Source organism: Asterias amurensis, chromosome 1, assembly GCF_032118995.1.
Source record: "Asterias amurensis chromosome 1, ASM3211899v1".
Taxonomy (NCBI): domain Eukaryota; kingdom Metazoa; phylum Echinodermata; class Asteroidea; order Forcipulatida; family Asteriidae; genus Asterias; species Asterias amurensis.
The window spans coordinates 21376211-21402783 of record NC_092648.1 but is presented as its reverse complement, the minus strand read 5'-3'; the positions used below and the strand labels follow the sequence as shown (position 1 = coordinate 21402783).

Here is a 26573-nt window from a genome sequence, read left to right as displayed (position 1 = left end):
ATATACATTGTACCCAAACTTTCCAAATAACACCACAATGAAGGTTTGATTAAAACATGTCGAGGAATGGGAATATTGTGATATATAATTTTGAAAATGAACTAATATTAAACGTCTGTTTTTTTCTTTTGTACAGGTATTTGTCTGACACGAGCATCAGCAGGCTGCCAACCAAGGGCTTGAAAGACATCACTTTGTTGGACATTCAGGGCACGCCAAATCTCAAGCATTTCCCGCCATTATTTCGTTTCCAGAGCATCAGCACCGCTAAGCTGCACTACTTTAGCCATTGCTGTGCTTTCTACTATAACACCACAGAGAACACACACATGGCTAAGATGCACAACATCACAGAGGCGGTGGAAGATGTTGACTGTCCAACAAGCACCAGCCAGCCGGTTCGTTCTGCTTCGCCCTTTGAGTTCTTAGACAACCGAGAGGCGTCTATACCGAGGGGTAGTCGAGAGATACTGGATGAATACATCCAGAGTGCTGTTGTCCCCCCGAATAAGGAATCATCGATGGGCCATTCTTTCTTCATTCCAGTAAACAACGAGTCGCTCATGGCCGTTACGGGAGAACCGTTCATTGGACCCTTCGGTGCAGACGACACGTCCGATATGGGATTCCGTGAAGAGGTGGTGGATCCACACGTAACGCATGTCATTTACGGTAGCACATGTCACGACATTGTCCCCAAGAACTACTCCAAAGTTAACTGTTCACCCCTACCAGATCCGTTCAATCCCTGCTCTGACGTCATGGGGTATCCATTCTTACGGGTGATAGTATGGTTCATTGCGAGTACAGCTATGATAGGTAACCTTGTTGTGATGGTCGTCTTGATAGCGTACAGGCATAAGATGACCGTGCCTAAGTTTCTCATGTGCAACTTGGCATTTGCTGATTTCTGTATGGGTATTTACCTCTTGATGGTTGCTGCCGTAGACGTACGTACTCTCGGTGCCTACTTCAACTACGCCATAGACTGGCAGTTCGGTGCAGGCTGCAAGATAGCTGGTTTCATATCGGTGTTCTCCAGCGAGTTGTCTGTTTTTACCCTAACTGTCCTGACGATCGAGCGCTGGTACACAATTATTTATGCGATAGACTTAAACAAACGCATTCGATTACGACAGGCTGGTCGTATCTTGCTTGGTGGTTGGTTCTTTGCAATTGTAATAGCCTCGTTGCCGTTCTTGGGTGTGGCTGGGTATGGCGTTACGAGCATGTGTCTGCCCTTCTACGTCAGGAAAACAGACAGCGCAGCCGCAGTTGCATACGTCATTTTTATTCTGTTGTTTAACGCACTGGCCTTCATAGTCATCTGCGCATGTTACATCAAGATGTACGTTACGGTAAGGAATCCACATTCTGCCATGCAAAGGAAAGATTCTAAAGTAGCCAAGCGAATGGCGGTCCTCATCTTTACTGATTTGGCATGCTGGGCTCCAATCGCCATCAACGGCCTCTCGTCAATATTTGGCGGCAAGAACGCCCTACTCACCACCGACCAAACTAAAGTCTTTATTGTCTTGTTCTATCCAATCAATTCCTGCGCCAATCCCTTCCTGTATGCGATCTTCACCAGAGCATTTCGACGTGATCTGTTCCTCCTGTTGGCAAAGCACGGCATGTGCGAGAAACGCGCCATGAAGTACCGGCCGACGTATACCAGCAGCCCCCGCTCAATGTCCCAGGTTAACTCCACTACAATGCGTGACGTGTGCCCTAAGGGCTCCTCCCATAGGGGTTCATCAGCTTCTGTCATGACGCAGATTACCAGCGATGCTCGCCCATCTATGGTGTCTTTCGACAAGGAGAGCCCGGATAACAGCCCTAAAATGAACATTGAGCTTCAGTTTGTAGTCACTCCGGGATCCTCTCTTCAAAACCAAATCCCAGAGGAAACCAGCATTTCAAACCAGTTGGAAGTCTCCCACTCACCAAATACAGGCAGTAAGGCGGGTGGCATCAAGAAATTAAATGAATACTCCTACATATTGGATGGGTTACCACCAGTACCGGAAGAGCATAACAGTGACCGTCCGGAGCCCTCCCCTAAGCCGTTCCAGACTGAGCTGGACGACAATCTCAATCCGTGTCGACCGGGCAATCCGCTTATCATCGAACACTGTGTGTCCGACAACTTTGTCGACATGGAACCAGTCAACCGTGAAAGCTCCTCGTTACTTTCATACGTAGCTGGAAATGGTGACGTGGACGCAGCGTTAACCAATGGCAATCGGACAGACAGTGGTATCCAATCAGTGACGAGCGCTCCAAATGATCATGACGTCAATTCTAAGTTGATACAGATGAATCAAACAAAAGCGGATGACGTCGAAACTACTCTTTAATCAATTGCGTGTATAAGACGACTGCCCCGACGAAAACCATATCATAGAACTATTTGCTGAGTATCTTCAAACGATTAGGCCTATCTGGAAACCACGAAATGCACGAAATCTGGTACCTATCGGTGGTTAATGAAATCACGTGCAAACTGAAGCCCAGTTCATACATCATGTGAATGCGATGCGAAGTTGTGACGTCACAGTTTGACGTCACAGTGGACCAATCAAAACATATCCAATTAAAATATTGTGTCCAATAAAATCACTGGTTCTAAAAAGCAAGTACCCGTTCTTGCGGATAAAGACAGGGGGACACACTTTTACAAACACTTGAGGGCGCTCCATATCCACAGTGATATTGAAGTATTTAATGATGATTTTAAAATGTACAATTTACATTCCTTCTGTCCATTGGCCATCAAGGATGCTGGCCTAAATAGCAGGAGTTACAAAAGACCGAACAACGGTAAATTTTATGTACCGAGTCAAAATTGTAATAATAGCACTTCATTGTACAAAATATTATAGCCTAATTTGCGACTACAAGTTCTCAATTCATTTGTGGAAGGTGTGTGTGAGATGGTCTGCTCACCATTATGGATTCGAGGTATAAACAAAATATAGTTATTGTTTGATGCTACGTTTTAGTTAATCATTATGCGACATTAATGGGCATCCATAAGAAGATAACTTTTTATAAAGTAATTTTTTGGGAGGAATTATAAGGCTTAGGCCAACCGGGCAACTGACAGATCAAGTGCGCGACCATCTACTCTATAGAAAGACATTAAAAAAGCGTGTTCCTGGTCGCCCTATACATGCAATGTCCGTTGTTCGGTAACAATTTAACAACAAATGTAAATAGTTGGTGACGTAAGATTGTTCGATTTTTGCATCCATTACACTTTTCTGTAAAGTATTTCTATCTGTATCAGATTCAATACAAGGGTGGCAGGCAATTTTTTCTTCTTTTTTTAATTTTAGGTTTTCCCGTTTATTTTTTTAGTACGAATGCAAAATTGGCCACCCATTTGGCAAAAATGACCGGGGAAACCTTGTGTGAGCATAAACCTAGCAAAAGACGTGCAACAACCAGAAAGGAAAAAAACAAGTGTAGATTTTTGATTTGACCGGCTTGTTTACGGGTACACCATGTTATCTCTGTTGCTCCAATGTTTGGTCTATTTTATTCTAACCGTCGTCTTTCTGGCAGGGGCCGTTTCAACAAAGAGCTAAGATTGATCGTCAATGTGTATCAATGAAGTGTGACGTCACAAATGTCCATGACAATACTGACAACTCATCTCAAGATCAATCTTTAATAGTGCTTTGTGAAATCGAGCGAAAAATCGAGTGCAAGGATGAAGTTTAGTTTTAAAAAATATCTAAATACATCATGAAAAGCCACAAATCCTACAGAGCAGACTTGCTTATCGGGAAGACTTCTTAGAATAGAATTGAGATCAGGAGATATGAATAAGTGACAAGTATTATTGTTGCAAATAATAGTTAGGCCTAATGGCCTGACGTTTCGACCCTAGCAGAGTCTTTCTAGAATAGAAGGCTAAAAGACAACACAAACCTGAACAGGTAGCTAAGTGTCCTGCAGTCGATTTCACTAAACGCTAGGATGATCCTATCTCGAGTTAGGACGAGTAACTCGTCCTAACTTAGGATTAATCTTAATGTCTGCATGCTACAGTGCAGGGTTGGGACCCGTCCTAGGTCCTAAGATTAATCCTAAGTTATGAAGAGTTTGGTGAAATCGACGGCTGTCCATGTTTGTTCAGTTGTCATTTTGCATTCGAGACAGACTCTGCCGGGATCAAAACGTCATTTACCATTGTTTGCATTTATACCGTAGGTCTTTTTGGTTGTCAGTTTGTAACAGCTAATTATATTATCATCTCAAGTACTATTGCTACAAACTCCCGCAATGATGAAATCAATTTAAAGGATTCAGCGAGAATTTAGCATCTTTAGGTTATGGAATTAAAAGGAAAATATTCAATCATTAGTTGAAAAAATGCTTTAGACGTTTTACCTGTATATGTATATATATAAATAAATAAAAAATAAAACAAAACAAGTATACTTTAAGAGTCAGACATTTTAACAACTGAACCAGACTAAAACCAGTTGCCCCAAAGTTTGAATGACTTTTAGAAACCGACAATCAACAGCTGCAAAGCAAACATCTTTTATCATTATGTGTATTTAAATATTCGAAACCATTTTTGTATACAACTAGTTTGTACCAACTATAGTTTGTACCAATAAATTTTCGTATTTTAGCCTTCGAGAAAATGTCTGTTAAAGGCAGTGGACACTATTGGTAGTTACTCAAAAAAATTATTTGCATAAAACCTTAGTTGGTAACGAGTAATGGGGAGAGGTTGATAGTATAAAACATTGTAAAAAACGGCTCCCTCTGAAGTGACGTAGTTTTCAAAAAAGAAGTAATTTTCCACGAATTTGATTTCGAGACCTCAAGTTTAGAATTTGAGGTCTCGAAATCAAGCATCTGAAAGCACACAACTTTGTGTGACAAGGGTGTTTTTTCTTTTATTATTATCTCGCAACTTCGACGACCGATTGAGTTCAAATTTTCACAGGTTTGTTATTTTATGCATATGTTGGAATACACTAACTGTGAAGACTAGTCTTTGACAATTACCAATAGTGTCCACTGCCTTTAAGGTCAAAATCATCAGGCCATTAGGCCTAACTCATTTTTGCATATAATTCGTCCATGTTCTTTTGATTGGTAGGTAAGCAGCAGTTTGCAACAGCTAATTCTATTTTCTCAATGTTTTTTTTATTAACGGCTTACTTGTATTGTATTGTATAAAACATGTAAATAGAAATTGTGAAGATGATTTTATTTCACATAAAAAAATAATGTAGTCTTCGTTCGAGCTGCTTTTCTCGTTCTCGAAAAAATCACGAGCAATGCATCTTTAGGTTTAGTATATGTTAATGCAACTTAGAATATACTGTAAACTATGTTAGAACATGTACATATTGTATTTACGTTTGTGTACATATTCGAGAGCAAAAGTAAAAAGTCAAACTTCAGTATATATTATATTTCACGAAAAAAAGTACAGTTGGAAATGAACAATAAATGCACATCAAGTCATAAATTGTGTCCGAGAACTGAACATTTTTAGCATCATGCTAGTCAACTTTTCAGCGTGTAATGAACAATACTTTGTTCATAATTATTGTATAATGCTTTTGGTTCATGTATCTAGATATGTTATTTTTGTGTTGAACAAAAAGTTGACTAGAGCGGGGTTTGAACCAGCCTCCTTGTACTCAAAATCCTACACAGCTCCGCTCCTCTGTTTCTCAGTGAGCTCATCTCAATCAAAGCAAGCTGCATGCGGCATGCGGTCGCGTTCTAAGATCTTCCACTTCTTGTTAGCTCAACCAAGGTTTAGAACCTCTCGCTATGGTCAGCGTGCCTTTGCCAATGATGCACCTGCCATTTTGAAATAAGCTGACTGCCACACTACACCAAACAACTTATTTGAATATCTTCAAAAGAGACTTGAAAACCCATCCGTTCCACTAGTCTTTATCTTCACCTGTTACCGAACAAAACCATTTGTTGTGTCACCATTGTTTTTTGGTACGCGCCTTGACTGGTTTTCCGGAGATGTGCGATTGTAAGTCCATTACTGGTTTTGGATACTTGCAATGCGAAAAAAGAATGCGCACTCACTCATTTGGAAATACTGTATTGGAATAACTTTACAACACACAGGAAAACTTCATCATGATATATTTTATTTGTACTTTGGATCCTAAAAATTAAGGGCAAGAATTGGACTTTCTCATTGGCCGAGGTAAACTTGACATAAGAGAGGAGTATGCCCTCAAAACAAAATCAGTGATTAATTTTTAGAGAGTTAAAGGAACACGTTGCTTTGGATCGGTCGAGTTAGTCTATAAAAAACGTTTGAAACCGTTGTTATGAAATGCATATGGTTAGAAAGATGTTTTAACAGAAGAATGTAATGATCCACACAAGTATCACTCAAAATTGCACGGTTTTCATTTTAGGTCGCGAACTAACACGGTCGGCCATTTATGGGAGTCAAAAATTTGACTCCCAAAAATGGCCGACCGTGTTAGTCGACGAGGAAAAAGAAAACCACGCAATTTCGAGGCATATTAATTGTGTGTAGATAATTGTAATCTACTTTTACAACATCTTTCTAACCATATCGATTTGATAACAAACGGTTACAGAACGCTTTTCACAGACCAACTCGACCGATCCAAGGCAACGTGTTCCTTTATTTAAAGCAAACGATGGCCGACCCAAGCGATGGCCGTTGACTTCAGTGACAAGAATCAGCCTATTCATTTTGGCTGTAACCATACACACCGATGTGTGTTAGCACTGTGTACTCAGTACTTTCCCAAGCGCTGCGAAACAAATCACAGGCAAATCACTCGGGTGGGATGCGAACCCACGACCTTTGCAGTTCTAGAGGCTCAGTGTCTTTACATCTATTAAAGAATCAGCCTCTTCTGCAACTCGGCCACATCAACTGCCCAAACCATTTATTCGCACACCACGTTTAGATTAGCTCAGTATTGCTCGACAGAATGATGTACAGCCATCCTCGCCTTGTGTTTGTTTTTAAAAATGTGTGTTTGATAGTTCTCGCCCGAGTAACATCTGGTCCTGCTTTTGAATGTAAAAATGAGAAAATAGTAATTCTTTACATATTTCTTTCTAAAAACAAACTCAAATCCCCTAATCCACCCACTTTATTATAAACAAATGTTCTAGAGTATGTTTTCTATTTACATATTCTTTGGTTTAAATACTGCTTTTCAAGTCACATGTCCAAAATGACTTAATTCGGAAGTTATATATATAATTAAAAATTTACATAATTTCATTTCAGATTGAAGTATTTAATTTACAGAACTACCCAAACTACTCGATAAGTCCACTCTATTGGGATGACCTATTGGTGCTTCGATCAATAATTTAAATTCTTTAGTCTTTCAGACCTGGTTATCATGACAATTTCAAGTGCCAAATTAAATCATTTTGCATATTTTCTATTATTAGCAAGTTGATTGGCACTGTTTATGCAACCCACCCATTTGCAACTCAAGATTTTCTACATCAAATAGTTGACAGATTAAACAAACTATCTAAATCTATTTTGTTTGCACAATAATGTTTATGAGACCGCATACTGTAGGTGGGCGACTGCAACCACATAATTATATACCTCAGTAAGCAATGCCACGAGCACTGTTTTCTTTTGTTTATGCAGAATTCTGCAGTATTAAAGCAATCTATCATGTCGCCCACAGGCAGGATCCCCGGCGGCGTCTGCAATCTTCCCTGAACCTGTATCTGGGCAGCCAACTCTGTTGTGGTCTCTGCCCCAGCATCTCTCCTCAGGACACCAACATAGCTCAACATCGTTTTTCCCCTCAGCTTCACCCCATGAGTCGGTTCCAACAGCACCAGAGAGGGCTTGCAGGGAGAACCATGAAAATGGGCCCTAGTTTCCCCCCTGTTCAGCTGTCTGGCTTCATATACATGTACTACATGTACTCTGCATTCAGTCTTATTACACTCTTTGGTTAATTATTGCATTCAGTTTTGTTGGGTCTCCAACCGTTTCTTAACACCATCAAAGATGTCTCTAAAAGAAGTCACTGTTACACCATCCTCAATGGTAAGTTGACAATTACCTCAGTTTGTTTGAGCGTCACTGCAACGACTGAATGGTTCAAGTAAAGGCACTGTGGACTTGAGTTCTGGCGTAGTATGAGAGAGTGGGTTCGAGTCCCAAAGTGGTTGGTCAAGCCACTTATGTTCATGAGCAGGACATACAAACCATAGTTGTTCCACAAACGTCAAGCTCAGTAAACTTGCAGCATAAGGAACTACATGAAGCAGAACCTACCGGACGCTTATCAATAAAAAAATAAGAGGTGTCCTGGTCTCGGCAAATTGAGAACTCCTTTAGTTGAAACGGTAATTTCCACTAAACCTGGGCAACTAGTGCGACCAGTGTCAAAGTCAAGACTATTGATTGTTTAGTCAAGTCAGGACTACCCTTTCCAACTACTCGATAATCGTGCTGCCATGACTACTAAAGAAAGTTTTAACTACTACTAAAACAGTCGCGACTACCTGTTTGATGAACCAATTGTGTCGCTCACGACTATTCACAACATAATTTACTTACGAAACACACTTAGCCATCAGTGACACAATCCTTCAATCCTTTCAGAGTGAATTTAGGGATTTAGGCAATAAAAATTAGTCGTGAGGAGTGTCGACGTTATTGGAGGTGCGACTAGTTGAGTAGTAAATTCCACCAGTCGCCAAGGCCTAATCACCACTACATGACGATCCATTACCATGAAATCAGATAGCACTGGGTAAGGTTGAAACCCTGCCCTTATAATTTGTGTTCTTTTAGTTGTTTCCATACAGTCTGTCGTAGCTCATAACTCCAAATACTACGTGAACCACTTGATGGTTTGGTTTTCTATCTTGTACCCAAAGAAACACGCCCGCTTCTGGTTCGCTTCAATCTCTTCCTTCATCTGCAGCGGGCAGTCACTGTCGCCTATCGGCATCTCTGAAATGGAAAAAATATTGTAGTGGGTTTAGATTGTATACTTAATAAAAATAATATTTTGGACATTTATATTGCGCACACCTATATGGATATACTCTACTGCGCATAACTATAAATACAAACATTGTAGGCCTATATTGTACTGGGTTCAGATTGAATAATTAATAATAATATTATGGGCATTTATATTGCGAAACACCTACATTCGCATAGTTCAATATACTACTTTACAATAAATACAAAAATGAAAAATTAATTGCATTGGGTTCAGAATATATTATTAATGATAATAATAATTTTACAAACACTTATACTGTGCAATACCTATATTACTGCGCATTACAATAAACCCAAACAAATGCCGAGAAAAAGAAACACAAATTACACAAACAGATCAAGAAGGAATCACATAGGTAACGTTAACAAGGATGGAGATTATTCAATAGTTTTAGAGCAGCGTACTCAAATGCCCGATCACCTCCTTCACTCAACAGGTGTAAATTGAACCTGAAAACATTGTGGTCAAGTGGTTAGACTGCCGGACTTGCAACCACAAGGTTGTGGGTTCAAATCCTACCAAGCTAACCGCCTCTTTCACAGTATACAGAGTCACAATATCTTGATTTGTGCGATTCATAATCATAGGCGCAAAAAACAATGTTTGTATGAGAGAGATTGGCTGATTCCCCCATATGGGAGCGCTGCTAATTTTCCTTGTTGGCAAGATCCTCTTAACAAATAAACAAACAAATACACGAATAATCAAATACACGTTCGACCAGGATCAGACCAATTGACCACATGGCAATATCAGAGTAATTCTAGAAAATTAGGAGGTGTCCAAATTGGCGGCTACAGCTAGGGCTACAGTTAAATTTCCTTGTCATCCTGCGTTGAAGTAACAGGAGGTCCTTAACAACACCCTTAGCAACAGCCGTAGCCGTAGCTGTAGACGCCAATTCGGATACCGCCTTATTCTCAATCAATGTGTACAAATGTAACGCATAACAATAATATGGCATGCTCTGTTCAGGTGATAATCACTGCAAGGGGGGGTGCTGACCGCTGCATACAGAGAACTCATTTCTTCAATTTCAATTCAATTCAAACAACATTTATTTTCTTTATAAGGTGAAAAAGGAGAATAATAAACAAATTAAGTACAATTATTTAAGTCAAAGACAGTCAAGAACAGGTCAAGAAATTCTTTCATGAAAATGAAATGCAAAAATATAATGTGATGGTTATGGAGCAAGCCAATATGGGGGCATTTACAGAAGCCAGAAAGGCTTGTTTGAAATGCCTGACAAATACAAAATGGAAGAAATAACAGCAAAAATAAAAGCAACAAACAAACAAAAAATTTACAATCTAACATAAAGAGGACCAGAAAAATAATATAAAACTAAAATAAAAGCGGTATAATAACAACAATGAGGAAGGAGTTTTGAAGATAAGGAACAAAGCAGGATTGCATACAAGAAAGAAAACTAAGCCAAGTATCTGGAAACAAGCAGTGTTGTTTGTGCCACAATTAGAAAAAAAAGTGAGTTTGGTGTTGTCCGAGTCACATAACTCGCTTCGTATTCATACCTTGGTCTCCTGAGAGCAAGTACAGTTGGTACTGATGTGCATTATCAATTTTCATCTTATGGGCTAGAATCCGACCTGTAAAGTAAAAAAACAGTGAATCATAAAAATCAGAGAGAGAGCTGTCTAGTAAGACTTCCAATTGGCATTTAAGAAAGGTCTATAATAAAATGATCACCACCATTTTTCCAAACCCATAATTTCTTTTTTAAAAAGATGCTATATACAGAAATGCATCGTCGTGAAAAAAAGTTAAAATATCTTGAGTATACAGAACTTTGTACAAAAATGTTTAAGAATTCAAAACTTGGTCATGAACATGTTTGAGGTAGAGTAGCATAACTTACAGACATCCACTGCATTCATTCCCGGTAAGACAGGGAGTGCCTTATGGACGATATGATTGTCATTCTTGCCACTAGCAGCAACCATGATGGAAAGGAATCCCTTCGTCTCGGTAAAATTATTCTCAGACTCAAACTGCTTCAAGACGCAAACTGTAAAAAATGGAAGAAAAACAAAAGAAAAAACATCTTGAGCTGACTGATTGTCTTGATTGTTTAATTCAAAACAAAACAAACTAATCAAAAATTAGCTCAGCAAATCTACTCAGCTCAACAATGAGGTTATTATTAATGAGGTAGTGCTTTCTGCTCTACCGGCCAGGCTTCGGACTGATGATACCCAAGCCTACATCCGTATGGACTGTAAAAGGGGTAACCCTTTTTCAGCCCTAGGAGTAGGTGGCATAGGCCTCTGGACAAAAATAATTGTAGCCAACACCTTGAAGTGGCCTTCAGGCCTTGTGTGTCTGGCGACTTGCATGTAAAATAAAAAAAAAAAAATTTGTTTTTACTATTTGGTCGACAACAGTGGTCGACCATTTGGAACAAGCCTCATGACCATGGTTTTTTTCCTTGGTCCCGATAGCCTGTTCCATGCTAACAGGTGTAAAGCACAGAGGGGGACCAGTGCACTATAGCGAAAAGGCGGAGGGCAATGGAGTATTGAATACGTGGAACCGATGGTTGACTTGACTTGAAAAGGAGTCAATGTGAGTGTGTCACTGTGCATGTACATTGCAGGTCAGTAGTTGACTAAATGTGTGCACTCGACCTTGACCCATACTGCGGCACCCTCAAGGGTGAAGTGACTCACTTGCACTGCTAAGGGTAGTGAGGTAATAGCCTCCCTCTCCAGACAGCATTGAGGGTTCCAAGGTACCCCACATGTAGTCAGCCTCAACCTCGATATTCACAGCCTCGCATTGAACCAGCACATAGATGAACATTGGCAAGAAATCTATAATAAAATAGAGAAGCACAGAATAACAATTAAGACATAAGACATAAAGAAACTTTACTACTTTCCAACAAGAAAAAGTTACAATGCTTGCTCAAACAAGTTCCAAAAGCACCACAAATATCAAAAAGTTATCAAAAAGATGCAAACATTGCACAAGAAACATCGACAAGGATTTAAGACCCGATCATTTAAGGGTAGCCCTTATCTTGAAGTGGCTGGTCAGCCCTCTCATGATTGGCAATATCGTATTTTGAAAAGAGAAACTTTGTTTAAGCTTACCATCAGCTCCCATGGACTGAACAGACTCCTCTCGACTGGAATTCTTATCTTTAACCTGCAGAAAAAGAATGACATGAAAATTGGCTTCATCTTAAAGTTGAATTAAAAACACAACAGAAGAAGGCTATTATTGTAATTCTGTTTTCCTGGGCAACACTTGATTTGTTCTTTTTTAAAGGGTTTTGATACCTTTTTTTTTTTTTTTTTTTTTTTGCCATGTTATGAATCCCTGCTCACTGTGAATGAAGCTACACTGTATATGTAGTGTAATTTACCTCTAGAAACTTTAGCGTCATTGGTCATCAAGTTTTTGAGAAAAACAAGTGAAAATCACAGAGAGATGTTTTCAGGAGAGTCACGAAAAAACCAGTGCAAGTAAATATGTTATACATGCTAAAAACAATTTTTTGTCTCTATCGCTTATCATTTCTCAAAAACTAAAGCGCCTCAGCACGTATTATTTTAAGGGAAGCTTTCTACCATCATTATCTTCAAACCATGCAAGTTAATGTAAATCTGTGGACGTTGTGTTTTGTGTCCCACAAAAAGTACCCAAACCCTTTAAAGGTTTCCAGCTGTCAGGACATACAAATGCACATGATTTTTTTTAAACTGATCGCTATTTAATAACAGCAGCCAGCCACCCACAGTGAAGAGCAGCTCCTCACACAATGATTGCAATAAATCTTACCGTCTCATAGATAGTTCGCACAATGTTCAGAAGATGCTCCAATTTCTTGATTGGTGAGTAGGCCTCCTCCATAAGGCGGAAATATTGACGAAACTTCTCTAGTGTACCACTCTCTGGCGGAATGTAGTTGGCCTGGAGGGGGTTCCCAATTAAATAAGAATCATCAAAATATAATAATAATAAAATAACACATTTGCATAGCGCCAAATCCATTGCAAAAATTATCCCAGGCGCTTTACTATAAAAAACTATAACATTAAACCATGAAAAGGAAAATCATGGTAAAATTACTCTGGTAGGGTTCGAACCAATGACTTTGGAATTCTAGAGCAGATGTCTTACAATAGCTAGTTACATGTAGGTTTGACTCCTGCCCAAGTAATATGCCTGTAGACTTTCTTTCACAAGTACTGAGTTTACAGTGATTTAAACACACCGGTGTTATGAGTTAAACCAAAACAATATTCTTTATCCTTGATGCAACTTTAACACCTATGAAAATATAGTGTAAAAAAGAAATCAAATTTACTCTGTGTTACTACTGAGCTTAGTCTGGTACCTTTATTCCCAATTCCTCTGGTGTCTTGGCCCTAGCCAGTTGTATATTGTGATCCAGTTCTTCCAGGGAACCAGACTCCTTCTGATCTGAGATGAAACACTTATAGATCTCGGTCTTGAGGGGTAGTAAGATGTAATGATGAATAGCGCCCTCTACGATGGCATCCAGTTCAGCCATGGTCAGGTTGTAGTACTGTACAGTGGAGAAAAAGACTACAACTTATGACTATGAGTCTCAGATATATTTTGGATTTCATGCGTCTTGTATTATCAGTCTCTCAAACAGCAGTTTGAAAAATAGTTCAACTTCGACAGAGTTTTTTCTCAGAAGACAGATGCATCATACCCTGAGTTTGTGGAATGACCGAGATGATTGGATGGAAAACAAAATGAGTCGTTCAGAATCCCCCCCCCACCCCTCAATCCAAGAAAAACTTCTGATCATTTTGTTTTCCTTTTCTCCTGAAGACAAGCAGAGTTTACTGTTCGAAGCCTCAAGACCAAACCAGCCTTTTTTCAGAGCCAGCAGTCCCGAAAAAGAGAAATTTTACATGGTTGTACCAACAAGTTTACTATTATTTATTCTTATCCTTCACACCATGCAAAGCTTCAAACACCACTTAAACTGCAGAGCATTCCGTTTTTACATAAGGCAAGTCACACTGTAGACGGATATCATTTACTGATAATAAACATTTCCCCCTTCATAGCGATATCCGGCCGACATGATCGATGTAGAACCAGCTGCCAGACTTATTATCAAATATATATAAATAGAAAGCTTCTGATGTACATAAACACCCGACCTTTTTTTAATCGGGTATACCCCAAGTTGCACCGAGTGGGGTTTCATGTGTGAATTTTTTTTCTGCACTACTAAGTTGCCAATGTCGTACTGCTTTTTAATTGGAATTTTTATTTTACTTCTAAATAAAAAAAAAGGAATCCTTGAAAAAAAAAATTCACCTTATCCATAGCTTCATCCACATCAGGCTCTCGGCGGTTAAACAGGTAGTTCTTCATTCCACTCATGAACTGACGGATATTGCGGACCAAGACGCCTGGCTTATCCCTGGAGTCTTTCTCCTTGATGTTCTGAACGAAGCATTCAATCATCAAACTGAAATAGCTGCTCTTGTTACTTGCAAGTCTGTCGGTAAAGACCATTCGAAAAATGTTGCATCATAGAATAGGAAGCTTCGAGGGTATCGTTGGGCACCATGGCAAATTCTTGTAACCATTGCACAAAAAGGTAGATTCTTAAAGACACTTGGATTTTTTTATTTTTAACATTTACTTATATGTATATTAACAATAAAACAATTGTTTGAGTGATTATTTGTCAGGTAATATAATTATGATTTTGGGTTGAACAAGAAAAAATTGACTAGAGCGAGATTTGAACCAACGACCTCCAGTTTAACGTGCCGGCGCTCTACAAACTGAGCTATCTAGCCCTATGTTGGGAGACCACCAACATAGGGCTAAATAGCTCAGTTGGTAGAGCGCCGGCACGTTAAACCGGAGGTCGTTGGTTCAAATCCCGCTCTAGTCAATTTTTCTTTGTTCAACCCAAAGTCATTTAAAAATAAACCCAGTCAGTTTCCCTTATGGTTTATTATGTAATATAATTATGTTAAAAAAAAACACCTAGAAAAACTTGTTTGGCAATCAAACATTTTAAACACTCGCTTGCTCTGTTGGATGTTTAAACATATAAATAAATAAACGAACTTGAACACTGACAGTCCACAAGCAAAACTAATTTCTGCATTTTTTGTTTCTGCCTTGGTTTGTATTACCTGTGTATTGCTGCCTGAATCTCACTAGTTGGGTCTCCTTTCTTCTTTTTCGTTTTACCCCTTGTCAACACGGATGCTAACAACCAAAATAGGAATACAGAAAGTATTAACCCTCCAAATTATAAATGAAATGAAACATTTCGTATCTTAGAAAATTCTGTCAAATGCAAAGTTGGTACTGATACCAATATAGACAGTTTAAAGACCATCTACAAAATAAACTTTATTATATAACACCCAAGCAGATCCTTGCCATTTGGAACGAAAAAGCTGAGTAAAAAAAACATCAGTGCGCGCGCGTGTCTTTGGTAACGCAGCAGTGTTACTGCAAGGCATATTATGTAAAACTACTAGCATTCGGCTTCTACAATTAAAAATTGTAGGCCTACGCTTTGTTTGTTTTGAAGTTGTATCTTTCAATCAAAATGACAAAGATCTACTTGGATGTTATATAAAACAAACAATGAATGTTTTTCATTCGTGCAATGGTGCGAATATGTTCATTCGTTGAAAGCTGGAATGTTCCATTCAACTCGGCTCCGCCTCGTTGAATAGAACATTCCATCTTTCAACTCATGAACATATTCGCACCATTGCACTCATAAACATTCATTATGTGTATAATATTTTAAAGATGGTTCCTTTTGGTTAAAGGCACTTGACACTATGGGTAATTAGTCAAAATAATGGTTAGCATAAAAACTTACTTGGTAACAAGCAATTGGGAGCTGTTGATAGTAAAAAACATTGGGGGAAACGGCTCTCTCTGAAGTAACTTAGTTTTCGAGAAAAAAGTAATTTTCTACTGAAATATTTGAATTTGATTTCCAGACCTCAGAATTAGATTTTTTTATCAAGCATCTGAAAGCACACAACTTCGTGTGACAAGATTGTTTTTTTCTTCCATTATTGTCTCGCAACTTCGTCAACCAATTGAGCTCAAATTTTCACAGGTTTGTTATTTCATGCATATGTTGAGATACACCAATAGTGTCAAGTGTCTTTTAGGGGTTTTGTATATTAATCCTCTTGTTATGATTCTTTTCAAATGCCTCTTTATTGTGGTTGGACTTGTTGCTTCTTTGTTTTATTCTAGGCTCCCATTTTGTAACTCTTAGAATCCTATAAGCCTTGTTGGGATATGGCGGACACAATACTATGACACTATTTGGTTTGGGAACATCTCTCTGTAGACACACAAACCAAACAATGCACTTCTAAAGGGTCCACCCTACCTCAAAAAGGATGATGTACTCATTTAGGTAATTGTAGCAGTTTTTTGTATTAATTTCCTTTGTAATATTGTACGTATAAAGTAAAGATTGTATAAAAGAGGAAATGTATAAAGTAAAGATTGTATAAAAGAGAAAATGGCCGATCACACTTAACTTTTGCACAGTGTTTTAAGTTTTCTATAGCACTGTTTTGAAATGAAAAAGAGGAAATCAGCTGATCAGATGAAAGGTTGCATGCCAGATTCTACCTCTTTGGTTAAAGACTCACCATATTTCTGGATCCTGCTGAAGTTGCTCAACTTCTTCTTTTTTTTTTTCTTCTTCTTGATCTTCTTCTTCTGCGATGCAGTGACTCCAGACAACCGATTAATGTTTTGCTCTCCTTGGCTCTCACCATCATTTGATGATGCTGTCGTTTTACCATCTTGAGGCTGATCCCGAAGCTGGGCATGAGCTACACTACTCTGGGTTTCGGCCGTTGAGAACCCTTGCTCTCCTCTCGCCGTCTCCTCCTCCTCTTCCTCATCATGCGTTTGTTCTGAATCTTCATTGCTGCTATCCTCAGATCCCTCTTCTGTACCTCCATCCATTGACTGGCGACTCTGATCCGATAGTCTGAACTCTTCAGTCAGCTCATCTCCACTGCTTTCTAACGTCAATCTCACAAGCACCCCGACTTCGACGTCACACGGCGGAGGAGATTTAGGGGCGTCTGGTTGAGGTAATACAGTGGAGGATTCTAAAGGGTTCCGGGGTGGGGTACTGAAGACATCTTGCGATAGAGGAGTCGATGCTTGTTTCTCCATTAGGAGCAAAGGATCAAATTCAAACAGGGTACTTACAGGCTTTAGTTTGCCAGGAGTTACAGGAGGCTTTGGAAATGATGGTCGTAAGATAGGTCCCAAGTAATGTTTGTTCTCAATGGAACCAAACATGGACGGGTCCGCAAGCCACTCTGTCGTCTCTGCTGGAGTCCTTTCAAGGGAAAATAAATCGGCTTGAGACAAAGTATAGTTACCCCCAGAACCTTGTGGCTTTGGTTGGGCATATTGGGATGAATGTTGCGCCGTGGGAAGCATTGAGCCCCTGCTGTGGTATTTATCAGATCCTCCTTGCTGTGGGCTGGTCATGGATTGTTTTGGCGGTAGTGGAGGCGCTTGACTCTGGTAGACCTGGTCAAACCCAAACGCAGAAGGCGGTTGATGTCCCTGTTTCGTTCTCTCAAATGGTTTGTAATACTCGCCGGAGGCTCTTTGGACTTGACTTTGTAAAGAAGATGCCCCAACGGATGCAGCTGAGTAAACACCCGCTGAAGATTCTTTGGGTGGAGGTGGAGGACTATGCTGGGGTGGAGGGTAATGACCCGAGTTTTTTTCGAGGTATTCCTTCTGGCTCTGCGTGCTCCAACGCATCGGCTGTCGCTCAAAGGCTGCCAGCAAAGTCGCGTCTGTACTTTTTCTCTTTGAGTCCCTCGCCATGGTTTGAGATGATGACATGGTATCGGTAAGAAAAGGACTGTTGGTCTCGTCAAAACTCCAACTTTTCAACAGGCGTCGATTCTCCAGAGCGATACTTTCAGTATTGCGGTTTCTCATTGACATATAGGAGCTTTCTGGCTCAGTAGTTGCAGTCTTTGAAGCAGGGAACGGTTGTTCTGTAGCTGTAGTCTGAGGCCCAGGCTGTTTATTCATGAAGACATATCCTCTTGGAGGTAAAAGCTTAGGTGCCATTCTGCCTTCGGAAAGGCTCCACTGGAGAGGGTTTTTAGCTGGTGGTGTTACGGGAAATTTTGACCATTCTCTGGGAGATTCGATGGGCATTTCCTTTTGTCCTTTGTCGGATATGCCTTGTCTGCACTGCGTAATTCTCACCCAGAATTCTTAAAACAGGAAAAAAGAAGTTAGTTAATTCCACCTAATTTTAAGCATAGATAAACTTGGTCAATCACTCGTTTTTAGAAGCAGCGTGTTTGTATTCATGATTGTACAGTAGTAAAACCAACAAATTTACCTATTGATATTTTTTAAGTACAATGGCTCCCCAACACTACGTTTTACATAAACTACTTCATCAAGCTCATTGGTTGGGCAACAAAACTTTAAACATTCAAAATGTTAGACTAAGCCATGGTCTGAAACCTCAGCCACAATTTTGAAAACCCACAGACATACCTTCTTCAAACACTGCCAGTGACTGCAATGCCCGAATGTTTCGTGCAGCCATTATTTCCGAAGGAAGTGCAAGTTTGCATGGTAGAGCGCCCTCATGGTACAGGTGATGGAGAATTAGATCTTCAATGTTGGCGTACTCTTCAGATGCGTTGGACAACTTCACACCTGGAGTCATCAGAAATGTGTATTAAAACAAATCAAATGTGAAAAAGAAAGAGAAAAAAAACACTCTCATCCAAGACTGCTGGGATGGGCTGATGAGCTTTGTACAAATTTGTTTTCATGGGCCCAATTTCATAAAGCTGTTTTAAAGCTGAAAATACTGCTCAGCAAATGGGCACGTGTTGCAACAATGTAAACTTAATTTCACACAGTTGCTTATTTGGATTGATTGCCTCAATTGAAATGAGCTTTTTGTAAAATCTGAAACATGAACACTGAAACATGAACACAATTTAATTTTGTTATCTTCCAAAACCAATAATTTAAATTTCCCTTTAACTCTCATAGTGGCTGTAAACGTCTTGTATGAAAAGTTCAGGCCTATGGGGCCCGTAACTTTGCTGCAAGTAGACATGACCTACTCTTGATTCATCCACAAAGGTCAAAGACAGGTCACTGACTGGTCACATTCAGGTCAAGTATGGCAATGATCACACATAAATGAACTGCTCTCTAAAGGGCAAGACATGCCTCAGATCCTGTGATCAAGGTCTATATAATTAGGACTGTTTCTTTTAAAGTGAAAAAAAACCAGTAGAGTTTTTATTTGAATTGCTCACCGAAAGATGCAATTTTTTCTTGAGCAAATCTGCCTAGTTATACCTAAACTTAAAAAAAAAAAAATGTTTGCCAATTTAAACCTAAACTTTTCACATTGTATTTTTTTGCCAACTTACCATTTTCAGTGATGATGATTGGCAACTTCTCAATGTACAATCCGGTTCCTTTCCCTGGATGTTTCATTGTCAGTACCAAGTTGTCTTTATCCCTCGATCTGCACACGATAAAGCTCTGCATATAATAACAATAATAACAAGTTCTTATATAGCGCATTTCACAATAACTGTCTTTACATTAGTGGCCTGGTCAACGGGCAAATGACAATCCTTTTTAATCTTTCTTAGCTCCCTCGGGAGTATACAACCTGAGCAACTGAGCACTTCAAAGGCTTTTGCATGCACAGTATCAACCTCTACCCTCGCAGGTACCCATTTATACCACTGGGTCGAGAAAAGCAATTATAGTAAAGTACCTTGCTCAAGTACACAAGTGTAACAACCGATAACAATGAGACAAAAATGAGTTATTCAACAGAAAGTAACAACATTGCCCACTTCCTTCCTTCTTCATCAGTATTTACTTCAAATGGTTTTCACAGGATAAATATTATTTTTATACATGTATACAGTGAGTACCCTAACACACAACCCTGACCGCGACTGACATGCAAAACCCACATTGTGTGGATGACTAATTTAGAACGTGCATCCAACACCCTCAACAATGTCTACCCCATGAGGATGTGTGACTGGTCGGTCGTGCGGTCAATCTCAGCTCCAGTGGGGATTTCAATCAGACCAATCATGATAACGTGGAAAAACAAGTCCTGTTCTAATTCGAGATAAGGATTTTATGTCATTGGAGTTAAGAGATTACATTTATGTTATTGGAGATAATCAGAGTATCAAGCCAGTTCTAGGATATTTACCAATTGTAGTTCTTCCTGCACCCCCCTCACTGGCACGCCACCATGCCACATACGTGGTCCCTAAAGTAACCTCCACAACAACCAAAATAGTACCAAGCTGCCACCCCCAATGCCTTTAGTTAAGGCCTTCATGACTTCGACAAGGCCTTCATGACTTCGACAGTTTGTAGAGTTGTGGTCCCAAGCGACTGAAACAGAAGACCACGAGGGACTTCTCCAACTTGTTTTTGCGGTTTTGTTGATGAATTATTCATAGAGTATGAAATGTGCATTAATGTATGCTGACCTGCTGACCCCGTCGCTTGTGATTGGTTTGGACTTTTGCTACTCTTTTGGGTAAAGTTAGCAAAAGTCAAGATTTAAAGAAGCACATAAGAAACCGCAAACAAGTTGGAAAAGGCCCCTGGGCTTCGCCACTCGCTTGTGTGGTCTGCCGTTCCAGTCGCTTGGGACCGTGGCTCTACAAAGCTGTCCAAGCTACGAAGGCCTCGACTAAAGGCTACCACTCTCATCACCAACATGTTCTCCCACGCCACAAGCCCCATCATCAACATAGTCCCAATCAACACGGTCGCAAGTCACAAATGAGCCTGGGCGAGTAGTGCGACAACCATTTTTCGACTTCTCTGTTGATCGTGCCACCACAACTACTACATGTACAAAAATAGTTGTCACTACTACAAAAATAGTGGGAACTACCTGTTTGGTGATCCAATTGTGTCGCTCACGACTACTTACAACAACATAAATTACTTATGAAACACAATCAGACATCATTGACACATACTTCAATCCTTTCAGCTTGAATTTTACTTCTGTGCCTGTGGCAAACTCTTGCCGCAATGCATCTTAGGAATTAAAAACTAGTCGCGACTAGTGTCAAAGTCACAAGTTTTTGAAGTGCAACTAGTCAAGAAGTAAATTCCACATAGTCGCCCAGGCCAAGTTACAAGCCCCATAATATATTACTAATATAAGACATCCATGTACCACAAACAGGAGCCTATTATGCGCATTAAACACACAAAAAATCATACAAAGAAATATAAAAAAAAAATTTTTATAAAAATGTAGATTCAAAAAAGTGGGTCTCTAAAAGTCCCTTCAACATCCAAACGAAGTCAGCTGGATAAAAATATACACTGATAAGTCATTCAAAAATGAAGTTGCAATAACGTTGAAGGCTCATTGACCACAGAATTTTGTAGAAACAGTTGTTTGTATCAGTAAGGATTGGCCAACAGCTGAGATACCATGCAGCTGGCCGACCACTAAGAGCAACAACAGGAAAAGTAATAAAACACTGAGCAGGTACTTGTTTGTTTTCTGTGTCAACCCGGGATTTCCCATTTGTTTCCTCGTGTTGTTGTGATAGCAAGTGTGGACGTATTCTATTGTTCTCTATGGAAGACAGAACCATAGACATGCACATGATGTTTTCAAGAGTTTTAACTCTTAACGACAAAGCAAACTTAAAGGCACTGGACACTATTGATAATTGCACAACATAATTGTTAACATTAAAACTTACTTGGTAACAAGCAATGGAGAGCTGTTGATAGTATAAAACATTGTGGAAACGGCTCCCTCTGAAGTAACATAGTTTTTGAAAAAAGATGTAATTCCTAAGTAAAACATTTGAGATTTTGCGATTCACCAAGTGGGACAACTGGTCTTTGAAAATGTCAAAGGTGTCCAGTGTACCCAACATAATTGAAAGATATTGCCAATCTCAAAGTCATCATTGAACACCATTTTTTATTTTGTTACCACACATTGAGGTACTTTAAGTCTATGAAAAACACCAGACTTGGCCAGTCTTGAGTTTACTGGCCCGAGGCTAAAATCAATGCCTTTGGGCCCTTGGTGTTTAATTCAAGCCCTGTACTGGGCCCACATTCATGGCTGTGCTCACTGCCGCATTCTGCACTTACAATCACTATTCTCCACTTGCGTGCAATCGTCAAATTTCTGTGCTAGCTGTGTAAATGTGTAGAATGCCTAGTTACATGGAGTACACATGTGCACAGGCAAAAATTCCCTGCTAACCTGTGAAATACTCTTGTTGTAGGCGTGGGATTCCATGCTTCCGCAAGGGTCGACTCTTTTCTTACAGTGAGTAGAACCATGGAATTGTGCCCCTGGAGGTCTTTGACAATTACTAATGTTTTCTGTAAGACAGCAGTAACCCCTCCCCCCCCCCCCACCAACATCAATTTTTTTTCAACTTACCACCTAGACCTCTGCATCGCAGTTCCCATCACAGTCACAGCAAACCCACCCTTGACAATGAAGCTCACAGTAAACCAGACCGAGTACGGTGCATTTGGCATCACTCATCAGAGATCACCCCCCCCCCCCCCCCCCGACCGGCTCTGTCATTGAATGTGTCAGCAATCCAACCACCTCATAATCTTTGTTATTACTCAATTTCCTCCTGGTCATAATGACTTCCCTTATGGCTTCCCTCGTTTCCTTTTGTGATTGCTCTATTTTTCTGGACCCATTTTTGGGTCCTGCTAATGTCCTGCTTCAGCAGATACACATTGCTTAGCAGTGATCAAAATATATAATAAACAATCAGTGGTGTGACTATGGGAGGTTACAGTTAGATGGGGGTCGGGGGGGGGGTGGACACAACTTCCCTAAATTAATGTCCATGCCCCATATCAAATTATCTTGTTTTTAGCCTATATTAAAAAAAATAGTGAATGGAATAAGATGAACAATACAAACTGGCCCTTCTCAGAGCCACCAACTACATGTACTTACAAAGATGTTTTACATGGTTTCACCGCAAACCCTACTTACTTGGAATAACATGAGTTATAAAAATTTATAATATCATATCAGTCATTGCTGTATTTAGTTTAAGATCTAGTTTCATAATCAGCCAGAAATGACCACCTAGAAAAAACGGTGCACCCCCTTGTGTTTAAGCCCCCCCCCCCCCTCAAAAAAAAAAAAAGAGCAGAGAGCTAGTGACAAAATAGTGCATGTAAAATAATAAATCATGTCACTGCATATTTATCCAACAAAATCATTGTAACCAATGACATCACTGGTTCTGTAAAACCAATACCTATTATGGGGACCGGTCTAGACTACCCTTTCCTCAATCAACAAAATAAACAAGGAAAAGCCCAACCAAAGTCCATGAATAGAGTGCTGACTAGCGCCCTCAATCATAAGAAGTCAAGAGAATGATCAGCCTTCTAGAAGCCATGTCTGATTAGCGAGCATTGGATGCCCCCATAGCAACACCCTTAGCAACAGAAACAGCTGTTGCTGAAGCACCCTTTATTTTTCCCAGTCAAACCTTCTGATCACGTGAAAGACTTTTTCCAGCCATGTTCCTAAAGCTTCATAAAAATTGCTTGCATCTAAAAGTTGATACTCAACATTATTTCCTTAAAAAACAGAATATTCATTCAGACAGAACATTCCGATGACCATTCAACTTAAACAGTTTACAACTTGTGAAAGTTTTGACAACCTTTACTAAAAAAGTACAAACCGGATCCACTCGTCATTGATGTTTGTTCACAGGTGACTATACATAGGAAGACTTAACATGCGCATTGACTAAGAATACTATTTTAAGAAGAAATCCTTTGTTAATCTGCGTCAAACACAAGGACAAAAAAAAGCATGTGACTTTGACTCTTATTAAGACAGTGTCTACACTATCTATCAAAGTGTAACGTCAGAACAATAAAGGTTGATAAAACAAAATCAACTAACTAAATAAAACAGGTAGGGTTTGAAACGTTGCATGGTGGAAGTTTAACTGAGAGAGATTTGCCACCGGTTCTTTCCAGAACCAATACTACTCAAAAGAGATATTCACATGACGTTACCTAATACCTCTCTTAATTAAATAAAACAACCATATCTTGGACAGAGGAACACAATTTTGATGTAGAGATTGACTGCGTTAAGTGGATGGAGGTCAACAGCAACCTCATGTTATGGTCATACGCCTTTAAAAAACATCTTTTGGAATAACTAAAAAGGGCTCAACAATCCTTGTCTTTAATAGATTGGGATAAAGAATAAATTTCCACCTATTAAATTGTTGCGGTACCCGCTGCTTAAACATAGGATTTGAACTGCCTCTAGCTACCGGGCAATCTCGGTGGTCTAGTTGGTAAAGACACATCTCTAAAATTGCAAAGGTCATGGGTTCGAATTCCACCCGAGTAATGAACATGCTTTGTGTTGCATTCCATTTGTTATAGTGTTTAAACACATGTGTTGGCTGTGTTCTGGCCTACATTGTTGTGCCAGATGATTTTTTGTTCACAGAGCTAAGGAAAGTAACGAGTATACAGTGCTAACACACATTAGGTTTTTTTTTATGGGTAAAACCAAAATTTATATGCCACGTCTTACCCCAACTGGTTGTCCCTGTAGGTAGTGTATAGCAGCAGTGCGTTGTGTGTTGGGTAGAAACCAGACCGGTTTGGTACGCACCAGCCTGGTCAGTAGAGACAACTCCATGCTATCCTCACTGAGATGCCCAGGGTGTGGAGGGCTGACGGGGTCATCAGAGGGCTGCTGCTGCTGCTGGACGGTTACTGGATGGGGGGAGAGGAACCATGAGGGCGACGATGGAAAGTAGGAGCTCTGCAGAATCAAACAAAGACCGAAGGAGAGTATTTAATATTTGGAAATTTGCATCGGGGATAAAGAATATTAGTTTTGGGTTGTACCCACATACACCAATGTATGTTAGCACTGTATACTCAGTACTAACCAGAGCTCTGTGAAAAAGTCCTAGGCATAATACTCGGGTGTAGACTCGGGTGGGATTCAAACCAATGACCTCTGCTCTAGAATTGCAAAGGTCGTGCGTTCAAATCCCACCCAAGTAACATGCCCGTGATTTGTTTTTCACAGAACTTGGGAAAGTAGGGCCTACTGAGTATACAGTGCTAACACACATCTGTGTATTTGGGTTAAACCAAAAATTAATAGTGATAATATTCAAACACTTAATTGTTGGGCAAGTTCAAGAAAAGATCCCCTTGTGGTTCCATATACAGAAACTTGTCATTCCAGGGTGGCATGCTAAAAGCGCTCTCCTCTCACCAATAAGGCCCTTGTTCAATTCCTGGCCCAAGGGACAAAAGTTAGAAGAGTTTTGTGTTGGATAAAAGTTTTTCTCCAGGCCCCGGTTTTTCTCTCAAATGATTATAAATTATTAAAATTATTAATCTATTGACAATTAACTTTCTTAACTTTCATCATCATCTTCTCTTCTCGTTTGGCTCTAATTAGAGCATTGAGAATATTTATCCAGATCCAGCAATTTGACAATACAAATTGCCTACGAATTGCTAAATTATAGGATCCAACCTGCCTCTAGCTACAGTGCAAGGTCTAGTGGTAAGATTGGTTCTCTAGAATGGCAAACGTGGCTTTGAACTTTGAACCCCACTTGAGTAGCATGCCTACCGTGTTTTTTTCTTCATAAGACTCAGAAAAGTAAAGAGTATACAATACTAACCACACATCAGTGTATGGGTAAAACAAAAATAATATATTTAATCCCTGATGCCAATTTATAATTCTATTTTTAAACATTACGCTCACTTTAATATTATTAAGTTAAACCACCCAAATGGTTAATATTAAACCAGCAGGAAACAAAATAAATTTAGTTTTGCAGACTGAAACTAACTGACTTTATTGAAAACTAAATTTGAAACTTATTATTTATTTTAGTATAAATGCATAAATAATTAACTCTCCTATTTTTCTGTCTGTATTGAATTAGATTTTGAAGTTAAATTTCCTTTGTTCAACCAAAAATTAATTACAAGTTTACCCTTGTTTTTTTTTACAATCTTCAGCTGACTTTGGTGTGATAGAGTACGTCAAATTTGCAAGATTTACATGTATGATAATTGGTTTATATTTACTCATGGCAAAGAATTTGACATCATTCACTCACTGAACAGCTTCTATGATCCACAAAGAGTCGTTACTTAAAGGCACTGGACACCTTTTGTTTATTGTCACAGACCAGTATTCTCACTTGGTGTATCCCAACATTTGCATAAAATAACAAACCTGTGAAAATTTGTACTCAATTGGTCATGAAAGTTGAAAGAGAATCATGAAGGAAAAAACACCCGTGTCGTACAACTTTGTGTGCTTTCAGATGCATAATTAAAAGGCGTCTGGCCTGAAGTATTTTATTATTTGAGTGAGAAATAACCTCTTTCTCAAAA

The 26573-nt window shown here is 39.5% G+C and overlaps 2 protein-coding genes across 4 annotated transcripts in view; one reads left to right on the top strand and one right to left on the bottom strand.

The window, feature by feature from the left end:
- LOC139947633 (follicle-stimulating hormone receptor-like) overlaps nt 1–5484 on the top strand; it is an 80566-nt gene extending 75082 nt beyond the window's left edge. Inside the window, exon 9 of the mRNA XM_071945615.1 lies at nt 137–5484. Within this exon, the coding sequence (XP_071801716.1) occupies nt 137–2360 (2224 nt within the window). The 3' untranslated portion in view covers nt 2361–5484. The remainder of the gene's footprint in view (nt 1–136) is intronic.
- Nucleotides 5485–6145: 661 nt separating this feature from the next.
- LOC139947434 (uncharacterized) overlaps nt 6146–26573 on the bottom strand; it is a 36131-nt gene continuing 15703 nt past the window's right edge. For all 3 annotated transcript variants that reach the window (XM_071945455.1, XM_071945529.1, XM_071945378.1), the window contains 13 exons: nt 24730–24963; nt 19523–19637; nt 18624–18788; nt 16721–18331; nt 15218–15293; nt 14382–14565; nt 13417–13608; nt 12858–12989; nt 12167–12221; nt 11741–11884; nt 10930–11079; nt 10586–10660; nt 6146–8992 (listed from right to left, as the gene is read on the bottom strand). In XM_071945455.1, the coding sequence (XP_071801556.1) occupies nt 8871–8992; nt 10586–10660; nt 10930–11079; nt 11741–11884; nt 12167–12221; nt 12858–12989; nt 13417–13608; nt 14382–14565; nt 15218–15293; nt 16721–18331; nt 18624–18788; nt 19523–19637; nt 24730–24963 (3255 nt within the window). In that variant the 3' untranslated portion in view covers nt 6146–8870. The remainder of the gene's footprint in view (nt 8993–10585; nt 10661–10929; nt 11080–11740; nt 11885–12166; nt 12222–12857; nt 12990–13416; nt 13609–14381; nt 14566–15217; nt 15294–16720; nt 18332–18623; nt 18789–19522; nt 19638–24729; nt 24964–26573) is intronic.